This window comes from Cynara cardunculus, assembly GCF_001531365.2.
Source record: "Cynara cardunculus var. scolymus isolate 2C chromosome LG 14, CcrdV1, whole genome shotgun sequence".
Taxonomy (NCBI): domain Eukaryota; kingdom Viridiplantae; phylum Streptophyta; class Magnoliopsida; order Asterales; family Asteraceae; genus Cynara; species Cynara cardunculus.
In genome coordinates this window covers 2,592,641-2,605,140 of record NC_037541.1, presented here as the reverse complement: position 1 = coordinate 2,605,140, position 12,500 = coordinate 2,592,641, and the positions used below count along the sequence as shown (strand labels likewise).

Here is a 12,500-nt window from a genome sequence, read left to right as displayed (position 1 = left end):
ATCTCTATATATCAGTGGCGACTTTACGGGTTGGATTGAGCTCTGTCTAATCCTGATAAATATTAATTGGTGGGTTACCGTTTTAAAGGGTTGAGTTTAATCAGGTTCTTGATTCCATGACGACCCTATATTTTCGAGTTGATTATTTTGAAATGACAAGATTATCCTCAATATACTAAACATAGAAAAACACATTATTGTAAAGTAACCCAGTTAACCTTATGGGGTTAGCTTAACTGTCGATAAAACTTCAGCTTTTGGGGATTTTCTATGAGTTCACTGATTCAAACCCTAGAAGGCCACTGAGATTTTCCTGATAGTTTTCCAAAACCCTGCGATTAATCGAAGTGCGTGCAAGCTGACCCCAACACCAAACGGTTATACTAACCCTGGTTAATTTAATTTCTATAAAATCATCGAAAATTAAAGCAGTAGTACTTCACAGTTTTGTAAATATATATAAATGATGGTCCAGTTGTAACTTTGTATATCGCCGGCCGGCCGGCCGGTAACTCACCTGTGAACATCTCAAAGCTATGATGACCTTGGTTTATCCACCAACTTTGTCTTCGTTCCCCCATAATCTTTCCTATAAAAGAACTCAAACCCACCAAAAACCTTCAAATCATCATCAACAACAACAATGGCGGATCTAAAAGAAGGAGGGATCGTGAAGAAAGGCCATGAAGAAGGTCTGAAAATGGCGGTCTCCATCCTGGAAGAGTATGGTCTCCCATTGGGTCTTCTACCTCTTGCTGACGTCATCGAAGTAGGGTTTGTGAAAAGCAGTGGTTACATGTGGATTCTGCAAACCAAAAAAGTGGAACACAATTTCAAGATGATCAAGAAACTTGTGAGTTATGATGCTGAGATCACGGGGTATGTGGAGAAGAAGAGGATCAAGAAATTGAAGGGGGTGAAAGCTAAAGAATTGATGTTGTGGCCGCCGGTAAATGACATCAGCGTCGATGATCCACCCACCGGAAAGATTCAGTTCAAGAGTCTGGCGGGTATTACAAAGACTTTCCCGGAGGGAGCATTCGCCGCCGGCCAGTAGTTTTATCCCGCCGGAGCTTGTACGTTGTGTTGGGGGGTTATCTTTAAATTTGTTGCAAACTTCCTTTAATTACATGCATGTAATACCGAAGTCATATCCATCGAGTTTAACAAATAAATAATGTTCACATTTTGGCAGGACCTTATCTTAACAGGTTAAATATGAGATTTTGAACAATGTATTCGAAATTTTGGGATCCAAATTTACACGTGTTTAGGTTTTTTTATCGACCTATGTAAAACTATAGCCGAAATTAATTAGGTTCAAACCATTACTTATTTGGTTTTAGGTTCAAATAAGTATTGGTTTAGGTTTAGTTTCAGATTGTTAATCGTTTTAGGTTTAACCCATTTTTATTCTTAACATATATCATCTGTCATCTCATTTATGTAATGTAATCAAAAGTTTTGGATGTAGTAGGACCTCCAAAAAGGTTGGAACGTCCGTGTATTTTGGTTAGTTAATAAGTTAGTTGTTAGTTTGTTTGTTGATACAAAACAACTGATAAATTAGATGATGATATAAAATAACTACAAGGGACAAGAGTATCTCCAACGACTATGTTATTTTAAAAAAAATTAGAAATCTCAATTATTATTATTAACTGATAAGTTAGTTATTAGTTGATAAATTAATCATGTCTGATAAAACTAGCTGATAAACTAGTTGAAAATTACAAAATGTTAAAAGAATTAATCTATTAATTTTTTTAACTATTACATACTAAACTTTTTTTGGGCCCTGGACCGACGCCCGTCCTGCCATGACCAAACCAAATCAAAGAAACCCGGTAAAAATAAGGTTTGGAAAGAAGATTGTCTACTTTACTAACGTTATATTTCGGAACACCCTCTAAGGAGAGTACCGAGTAGGATCTAAGTTCATGTGTGTCATCAACCTCCTTTATAATTGTCATCCTATTTGCTTTTATTACCACCTTTATAACTGCCATCATACAACTGTCTACCCCGAAGCATGTGTACAAGCTTGTAATGAGGGACGCGATCTTGCTACTGAGGGTAATGAAATTATCCGTGAGGCTACCAAATTAAGATGTACGCTGGTAGAGATGTTTCCGAAAAGACCTCAACTTACGAAGAGAAAATTACGAGCAGATTTGTAAAACATTGCAAATTGCCCGAAACAAATGAATCTTTTGCAACACCCTAAAACTTAACAACATTAACCAGATCGGATATAGCGAAAAAGGAGTAATTTTACCAATTGTTTTGAAAGTCGTCTACCACGATACCGGAAAATGAGATGACAAACACGCTCTTCCGAACACGTTGGATTGACCAAAATCGTTGACCCGTCCCAGATTTTCTACCACGATACTGATAGCAAGTGATGAATCTCAAAACCGACATTCATCTATACGACTCTTGTGCAGCTGAAATGCTGGATTTACCCATGCTCCGCAGTTGCATTGCATACCTGCCCAATTAAACGAACCCAAACGAGCATTGCAACCGATGCATTGAAGCTTTTGCTCCGTGTTACCTTCCTCGACTGTCGAATAACATAATCACCATTGGAAACATAGAAAAAATCGAGAGGAAAATTGCATCAAAATGCAACAAAGTTTGCTTCAGTTCCTATTTTGTGTAACGAAATGTTGCATATTCAAAATTTTCTATTTTGTACTCGTTTTGACCGGTAGCATATTAATCTTGTAATATCTGATGACGTGGATGCCATGTTTATCGTCCCCTTCATTGTGACCCTTTAGTAAACCTTTCAGGTATCCACGTCATCAAATGTTACAAGATCAACAGGTTACCGGTATGTAGAAAATTCTGAAACTTTGTTACCTTATGCCGTCCCAGTATAAGCATCCACATTTCTATTATACTTTGTCCCAAAATAAGTGTCCACTTTCAAAAGTAAATGTCTACTTCCAATTCGACCCTTAATTATAAGAACGAGAATTTCATTACTCCAACTATTGTTAAGGGTAAAACTGTCATTTGGTTAATAGAAAGTGTAAAAATTACGTATGTCTAAAACCATGTTATACAAACTAAGAACTAAACCAAATTTTGTTGTATTCTGGTGCATTTTGCATAAAGCGAAATCAGTAGAAAATCGGGAAGTGTCGTCACTGACCTGCTTGCATCCATTTCATTGGCTCTACAAATATGGACGAACACTCGGGTGGCTCGTTTACCATATCCTTCGAATTGCTGCTTCTCTTCTTCCATTTAAAGCATTTTTCACCTTCTCCGCGTTCGTGAGGAACTATATGCTCCTGTGAAGCAACAATCCTTCGACATTTCTTGCAGCGGAAAATCATTTGAGGTTTTTCTTCGGATCCCACATCAGTGTGATTGGAGCCCTCCATCGTAGATGCCATTTGAGTGCTCATTATCGTACACGTTGGCTGTAGAAGATAAAGTGCCTTAGCATAACCTCGTTAAAATTCATTTCTAACTCGAAAATTATGAAGGGACTTAAAAGAACGCTAGATGGAGTAGCAATAAACTGAAGAATGGTAAGGGCAAACAAGTCTTTTAGGAGCCGTGGAAAGAAACGAGCAAACAAGTTGCATAGTATAGCATACAAAGGATAGGTTTATGCAAGTTTTGACGCATAAATGTAAGGAGTTGGGATCATTTGAGACCAGCCCGTTTTCGAGAGAGTCGTGAGACCAGCTGTGAAGGCACAAAAACAAACTGAACCTTCACACTGTGAAGGTTCAATGTTTTTTTGTACCTTCACGGTGTTTTGCTGTGAAGGTTCAGTGTTCTTTATGGTCTGAAAGGTCTCAGGAAATCAAACTGATCTCACATGATCCCAAGTCTAAATGTAAGTATGTAACCATGCAAGAAACGAGTGAGAAATTCATTACTCCCTCTATTATAAAGGGTAAATTTGTCATTTAGTTAATTAAAAAGTGTAACAATCACACATTTTCTAAGATTGTCCGCATTTTCCATTGTGGACATCAAAGGGAGTATTATACAAAAAGTTTCAGTGATAATATGACGATATTCTACACCTTCCATCCAAAGAAAGAGTCCACGTTTGACTTATGAGTGTCAATGAGTTATTATTTTATATCCATTCGTATAGAAAAATTTATAACGAAATTTAACCAAATAAAGAGTGAAACTATAGAAGAAATTTAGAGTAAAAGACCAAAACGAGTCAAAGGGGCCGTTTATTAAACACTTACCCAGTACGTGCTTACCAGTAAAAATCAACACTATCACTTACTTACCGGGTAAGATTTTAGTCTACTAAAAAGACATTTTATGCAACAATTTACCCGGTAAGCGCTAACCGTGGTAAGAGTCGTCGCACTCACTTACTGGGTTCCTCTTGGTCCTTATCTCGCTCTTCCCGGGTAAGATTATTGGTCCTTACGATATTCATCCGCTAAGGTAATGTGACTTGGTAAGCGCTTACCTGGGTAAGTGTTTGGTAAAGGGCCCTTGAGCCAAATTTGGATTTGGAAAGTACTAGTTTTGAATATCCGAAATCATAAGTAAACTCGTTTTCCGGCGGAGCCGGTTTGCTAAACGAATGATTAAAATCTAATCATCGTATTTGGTTTTAGCATTCAAGAAAACCATCATAGTCGTGAAATCCTACAAAAATACACTGCACTTGGAAAACTTGAACGTTTTTTTTGCCCAAATTCTGCAACTGCAATGTTTTTTAACCATGGGTTTCCGGGCCAGCTTACGCAGACCGACTAATCCTGAAACACCAAATAGAATCTAGAACGAAATTTGATTTCTCACACAAGAGCATCACAAAATTGCCCCTAAATCTGACATAAAGTTTTCAACTTAATTCTCATAATCAACATTGTAGTAATGTTCTCAGCACGAATTGGTGTTCATACATATGGTATTTTGATAAAGTTTGTAGTTTTTACGATAGAATGCTTTTCAGAATGAGTTACGGTTTTTCGAATTCCAAATTACCATAAAAGAAACCTAAAATCGGAAAACACAGAGCCGAGTTCAAGTAAGGGAGGTAGATTCAATTAGAGGTACGAATTATTCATTCCTTTAACAAAGTCTGATTTCTCACACAATAGCATCACAAAATGCCTCTAAATCCTACATAAAACATGATAATTTGCTCATTAACAGATAAAAAGTGATGAACTCGTCAGAAACACACGTCAATTAACATATCGGAGATTGACTCATAGACACCTAAAAACCCTTCGAAGTTCACTAAAAATGTCCAAAATCGCAAGAACAGATGCTCGTACCTTCTGCAATCTTTGTATATGTATAATCCAATATAAACATTAAGCTGGCGTGGGTAAAACGGTACTCATTATGGAATTAATTAACAATATTGTCAAAGCTCACGGAGGCATTTCCGTATTTGGGGGAGTGTTCAATTGGAACATGAAAACGTGACTAAATTGGTCCTAGTTACTCTTCAGAGTTCCAATCCAAAGATTTTTGGTTTTACGAATATTGTGAAGGTTCAATTTGTCCGAGATGAATTTTTCTAGACTCGCGGATTGGCTTATTCGTCTTTATCTTGATCCTTACGGGCCTCTCGAATCCTCCCAAATAACCACTTTACGCCTTTGAGTGCGCATAGATCCTTTATGTTTCAATTCTCGATTCTAGCATTGAGCGAAAGGTTATACCTATAGGTTCGGAACCATCATACTTGCCGACCATCAATGAACTGATCGGTACGAGATTACCCCAAGGACACCTTCGGCATCCTGGGGTCAAGCATCTCTTTCCGTTACCAGGGGTTCTACCAATTGATCAACAAAAGAAACTATTCTTATTTGATTTAAGTTATGAATAGAACACGCTGAGCCAAATCCTCTTCATGTAAAACCTGCTGATGACCATGATGAAGCTTGGGTGAAACTACGTACTATCGATCTATTATGCGCCTCTGCATCTATCGCTAATAGCCCGTCATGCGATCCCCCACTGGAGGCCCACTATGCCAAAACAAGCAAACCTTTTTCTCTACTTTCTAAAAGTTGCACTTTCTTTCACATCTTCAGGAAGGAAAAAAAAGAAGCAATCTACCCTAAAAGCTATAATACAGCTCCATCAAGAGATGACATGCATGATTACCAATTTGTTCGTGCTTAGAAGCATGAATCGAGAACATTATTACAACGTTGATTACAGTAATTAAGTTAAAAACTAAGAATCGAATTTACCTCCCTTACTCTAACTCGGCTCATCTGTTTTCCGATTTTAGGGTTCTTTTATGGACCTTAGCATTCAAAAACCCTAATTCAATCTTAAAAGCATTCCATCCTAAAAACTATAAACTTTATCAAACTACCATATATATGAACACCAATTCATGCTTAGAACATTACTACAACTTTTAATTATGACAGTTACGTTGAAGAATACTTGTGAAAAATCGTACCTTTTAATCGAATTTAGCTTGCCGATTTTAGGGTTCTTCAATGGTCGATTTGGGTTTAAATCAGATTAGAAGCAGCGGAGTACAGTCGGAGTCGGTAGTGCCAGACTCCCTGTTCAAAGGCCGAAGGTTTAGAATCTGAATGACCCGTGCCCCCAGCAAACGACGTCGTTGTACGTTTTATTTTATCTACTTATTTTTTTCTTTTACCCTTTTAACATTTTTTCACGGTTTTTTTATCATGCATCCAAAGTTTAACAAGGAAATTATTATGGAACCATGCATTCCACGGTAATATGAGTATTTTGGTTAATGATTTGAAGATTGTTTATATAAATATATGTTAGTTGTTCATCGATACATCAACAAATAATACTCAAATAATTCGAAAAAGTTAATAAAATCTAATTAGTGAAATTTTAACATATATATATATATATATATATATATATATATACACACACAGAGAGAGAGATAGTTGTTTAGGAATAAAGTCGTAAAATTAAATAAAATGAGTAATAACAACGACTGATATATGGATAATTTATGCATTGTTTGTCTAGTTGATGATGAAGTTTTTTTTTAAATGATGATACATCTGCCGATTTTTATTAAAAAATAAATAAGTTTATGTCTAAATTGCACGTTAACCAATTATATATACAAAAAATATGATAAATTAATCGATTGATTTTGATGATTTATTTTTTCAATTGTCATGTAATTAAAATATGCATGTATTGATGTAAATAAAATTATATATAGTTTTATATATTTGTGGATTCAAATTTCATTTATAGAATAATGAAAATGGAGTTAAAAAAGTAGAAAAATGAATGAGTTAACAATTAATGTGTTGATTATATATTAAAAATAAAACAAAATAATGAGAAAAAAATAAATAGGATAGAAAGGATGTCATTAAACAACCTTTTTGGTTCTTCATTTAATATAATATATATATATATATATAGAGAGAGAGAGAGAGAGAGAGAGAGAGAGAGACTTGGGATCATGTAAGATCAAGGGTCTTTCATGAGACCCGTAAGATCAATTCTCAACCCTTGGATTAAATCTACAATCTGAACATTCATAATCACAAAATTGCCACGAGACTTCTCAATAATTACAAAATTGACACCGTGCAACTTTAGACCATTAGATCATTAGCTTATAAAGTTGATCAATGAACATAAATTGATCTTACGGGTCTCACAAAAAACCATTGGTCTCACATGATCCCAAGTGTGTGTGTGTGTATATATATATATATATATACACACACACACACACTTGGGATCATGTGAGACCAATGGTTTTTCGTGAGACGCGTAATATCAATTCTCAACCCTTGGATTAGATCTACAATCTGAAAATCTAAACATTCATAAACGCCACGAGACTTCTCAATAATCACAAAATTGCCACCGTGCAATTTAGACCATTAGCTTATAAAGTTGATTAATGAACATAAATTGGTCTTATGGGTCTCACGTGAACCCAATATATATATATATAGGTTTGGGTTCACGTAAGACCAAGATTTTTTCGTGAGACCCGTAAGACCAATTTATGTTCATTGATCAACTTTATAAGCTAATGATCTAATGATCTAAAGTTGCACGGTGGCAATTTTGTGATTATTGAGAAGTCTTGTGGTAATTTTGTGATTATGAATGTTCAGATTATAGATTTAATCCAATGGTTGAGAATTGGTCTTACCGGTCTCACGAAAAACCTTTGGTCTCACATGATCCCAAGTTTATATATATATATATATATATATATATATATATATATATATATATATATATATAGTTCGTTTCAAATGCAACCCATCCCATTTGTACAACCAATACAACCCAATAAATTGAGATGTTTATGGAAATGATGAGAGTTCATTTATTATGATTCGAATATTTGTGAAACATGAATAGAGTCCATTAATTATGATCAATACTTTATATTATGAAACAATCAAAACTTCTATAAAATTACATATTCATCAAATTAAATAGACGGTTGAGATTGAGTTGTATTGGTTGTATAAATGTAAAGGGTTGTATAATAACTTGTACTCACAACTATCCGCCTTGTTGGATAGCTTGTAGTCAGTTGTAGTCTCTAATCAGAAAGATTGGTGGGTGTGGTCCTTGGATGGCTTGGGTTCTTCTACAGTCGTTTCTACCAGGAATTATATTGATTCCAGATTGTTGGTCGTGGACTCTGTTTGTACCAGATGGAACCGTTTAGTTCCTATCAAGGTGAATGTTTTTATCTGCTTTGGGTTTGAACAAGATAGCCACTCGAGATGATTTGGATAAGAGAGGGATTGATGTTAGTTCCTTTGTTTGTCCTATACGTGATTTCGGTTTGGAGTCAGACGATCATTTGTTCTTCTCGTGCTCTTTATCGATGAAGATTTGGAGTCAGATTGGTAGGTGGTGGCAACTGGATAGTTCTTATGCAGTTGGATTGCTTGATTCTCTAATTTTCAGTTGAAGAGGGTGAGAAATTGTGCCTAAAGGCAGCTATTCTCACTATGTTTTGGTATATTTGGTTGTTCTGAAATGCAACCATCAAGCAAAAGAAGGCAGTTATCTTCGATAGGATTGTGACTCAAGCTTATTTTTGGATCTCTAATAGGAGCAGCAAATTCAAGAATAATTGGGTGGGTTCGCTTCAAAACCCTCTTCTGGCTATTTTCTGTGTGTAATCTTCTTGTTCCAACGTCTTACTAGTTTTTCAATAGAATTTCGATGTCGATCTAAAAAAAGTTATTGTGTAATCAGTTCAAATGTTCTATTATATATATATATATATATATATATATATATATATATATATATTTTTTAATTCTACTAAAAATTAATCGCAAACTGAAACCGAATTACAGGTAATCGCCTTAATTCGGTTCAGTTCAATTCAACCTACGGTTCCTAGGGTGCTCAAAAACCCAACCAACCCGATCAACCCAACTCAACACGAAATAACTCAATTCGAAGCAACTCGATGTCTAATCAATTTGTAAAATTTTCAAACCGTAGGTATTGGGTTGCTATTATTTGAACACAACTCAACCCGATGAACCCGATATCCTTTTATTTCTTGGATTTAATATGATTGTTAAATTTCTATTAATATATACATTAGACAGTTACACTATCACATACGCTCTTCATATACATATATTTTCAATCTATTTACATCTCTATATAACTTATTCGTATATATGTTCAGTAACTGTGAACATATATATGTAAATTGAGAAAACTAACTCAATGTGATATACGTAAGAAGTATGGATAAGTTGTATCAAATGGTTGATGATGAAAAGAAATTATGAGTAGAAAAATAACATATTCAATGTTAGAAGAATATTTTAATATACCAAAGTATCAACCCGATTAACCCGACCAACTCGTACGGGTTGGGTTGGGTTGGATTGCACTTTAGTTTAAGTTGGGTTGGGTTAAGATTTTTCAAACCGCAAACATTGGGTTGGGTTGTTCAAATGTCTTCAACTCGATCAACTCAACCCATGAGCACCCCTATACAGTTCAGTTTCGATTCAGATACCCAGGTATCCGTCTGATCGTCTCACTTACTAACTGAACTGAACCATGAACACTGTTACATGTAATTCACTATCAACATAACTTTATTTCATGTCCACTAAAATAACAGAAAAATAGACATAAAAACAGGAGAAAAAAATAAAGATACGACGTGTATGGTCGTTTTCGATATGTAATTCATGTGAAAAAGACAAAAACGACTTAGATTAGATTTTTTGTATCTTTATAGAATTATTGAAAAAATAATTAATTAATTAATTAATTATATAATTAATTAATTAATTATATAATTAATTAACCACGTCGTTATTTTAATTTCTTTAAATTAGTTAACGTAAGAAAATTTCATACTCTCAAGCAACTAAGAGGCCTTGGCTTGCACGGATTGTATGACTAAAACATGCTTTTATGATTTTGATATCAAAAATTGTGACATAATTTGTTTTAGCTTTTATTTAATATACTAATGTTAGTTTTTTTTTTTTATTAACTTGGATATCCAACTCATTATACAAGTCGACTAATCTTAGGGCGATCATCCGCTTCACGGGTAGCTTGGAGTCACTGCATTGAAACATTTGTGACCACAAGAAGATTTTTATTCTTTCTTGGATTCGAATATAAGACCTCTAGACACTTTTGATCTTTGGAGTCCAAACTCAAACCAATCGGGTACCACCCATGTGGTTTAATGTTATTTTTTCTTAATTACTGTTATAAACGTTTAGGTTTTTGATTTTAGAGTAAAGTTTTACTTTTGGTCTCTAACTTTTGTAATTTTCAACGGATATCATCTTTAAACTTTAAAAACTGGGATTTGGTCGCTCATGTTTATCGATTCCAACGGTTTTAGTTTCTTTATATAACGGTTAAGTTTTTTTTCGTTAATTCCAAGGTATTTTAGTCATTTTTATTATTTTTTTAATTTTATATTAAAATTAACAAACATATTATATTTTTAATTGTAAACAAAAAAAATAGAGAAAGAATAACCATTACCTTTAGTTAGGGTGGTAAAAAAATATCCAACCCGTTAACCCATCCATAACCCAACCCAGAATTAACATGTTGGATTGAGATTTTCAACCCATTTAATTAGATGAGTCAACTCATCTAACCCATTTATAAATAAATAGGTTGGGTTGAGTTGAATTTTTCGACATGTTTTCAACTTGTTTACAACTTGTTTTCAATTAATTTTCAACTTGTTTCTAACCCATTTAAAATATGATATAATTTTATTTTATTCTTAATATTATATCTAGTATTCTAATTTTTTATTTTGTTTTATTCTTAAATAAAAATCCTACCGTCGTGAAATGAAAGTTCAAATTCCAATTGCCTCCATTACTCTTAATCATCATGAAACTCTAAGAAAACTCTTTAGTCCGTTACTCCATTATTGTCTCCAAAGTCCAATCCAACTCTTCAAGTCTGTTGTTCGCCTCTCGCCCTCTCGATCTCGGCTCTCTCTCCGTGCAGTGCTTTTCTTCCTCTCTGCTCTCTCAACCCATTTAATTAAATGGGTTGGGTTAGGTTGAGATTTTCAATCTGTTTAATAAATGAGTTAAACCCGAGCCCAACTCAATCTGACCCATTGTCACCCCTACCTTTATTTTTATTTTTTTGGTTTACAACTAAAAATGTAATATGTTTTTTTAACTTTAATATGTAATTAAATTATAATAAAAATGACTACAATACATGTCATTTGATTGAACTTAACAAAAAATTAACGACCGTTAGACAAGGGACCAAAATCTTTAACAATTGACAAACATGAGGGACCATATCTGAGTTTTTAAACTTTGGGAATAATATCCGTTGAACATTTAAAACATTAGGGACCAAAGTTGAACTTTACTCTTTAGTTTATACTTTTTTCGACGTGTTGTAACTATTAACGACGTGGATCTTATATTATCATGCAATTCTTGATTATGTTAGAAAAATATTATATCAAAATCAATCGTTATTATATAGGTTAAAAACATATTTATTATATAAAATAAATACAAAATAAGGAAAATTATTCATTTATTAAATTAATTGAGAAGAAAGTTCAGTAAAAATTAATATACTGATCCCATAGCCAACAAAATATATATAGAGTTTATGTTGAGACTCCCAAAAAAACAAAGTATAGAAGACAAAGATATGCATACCTAAATATCAACATTATATATATATATATATATATATATACACACACACACACATATGTGAGATCAGACTGTTTTCGTAAGATTCGTAAGATCATTTTTTTACACTTGAAACTTCATAACAAAACGTTATGAACATAACCTTCATAGTGTTTTTGCTGTAAATGTTTGATTTTTTTTACCTTCACTACGGTTTTTTGTGAAATTTCAAGTATAAAAAAGTGGTTTCACGGGTCTCACGAAAACGGATTGATCTCACATGAACCAAATATATATATATATATATATATATATATATATATATATATATATAGAGGTTGGTTA

General features: G+C 33.8%; 2 protein-coding genes across 2 annotated transcripts; one reads left to right on the top strand and one right to left on the bottom strand.

Annotated features, from left to right (window-relative positions):
* Window positions 1–629: 629 nt before the first annotated feature.
* On the top strand, window positions 630–1,057 carry LOC112526848. The gene has a single exon (XM_025137269.1). It carries the CDS (start codon window positions 644–646, stop codon window positions 1,055–1,057), a length of 414 nt encoding a protein of 137 aa, XP_024993037.1. The 5' UTR covers window positions 630–643.
* Window positions 1,058–2,176: 1,119 nt separating this feature from the next.
* LOC112526327 (probable inactive dual specificity protein phosphatase-like At4g18593) lies at window positions 2,177–6,593 on the bottom strand. Its single transcript, XM_025136588.1, has 3 exons — window positions 6,440–6,593; window positions 3,167–3,440; window positions 2,177–2,569 (listed from the first exon to the last, which is right to left on the bottom strand). The coding sequence occupies exons 2-3, from the start codon at window positions 3,423–3,425 to the stop codon at window positions 2,415–2,417; spliced, it is 414 nt and encodes a 137-aa protein (XP_024992356.1). The 5' UTR covers window positions 3,426–3,440; window positions 6,440–6,593; the 3' UTR covers window positions 2,177–2,414.
* Between the last annotated feature and the right edge of the window lie 5,907 nt (window positions 6,594–12,500).

What these genes read in the sequence shown, in the direction of transcription:
- LOC112526848 (XM_025137269.1), top strand. Translation starts at nt 644, where the DNA reads ATGGCGGATCTAAAAGAAGGAGGGATCGTGAAGAAAGGCCATGAAGAA.
- LOC112526327 (XM_025136588.1), bottom strand. Translation starts at nt 3,425, where the DNA reads ATGAGCACTCAAATGGCATCTACGATGGAGGGCTCCAATCACACTGAT. An exon ending in AATGAAATGGATGCAAGCAG is followed by an intron (nt 2,570 to 3,166) that starts GTCAGTGACGAC and finishes GTTATTCGACAG; the next exon opens with TCGAGGAAGGTAACACGGAG.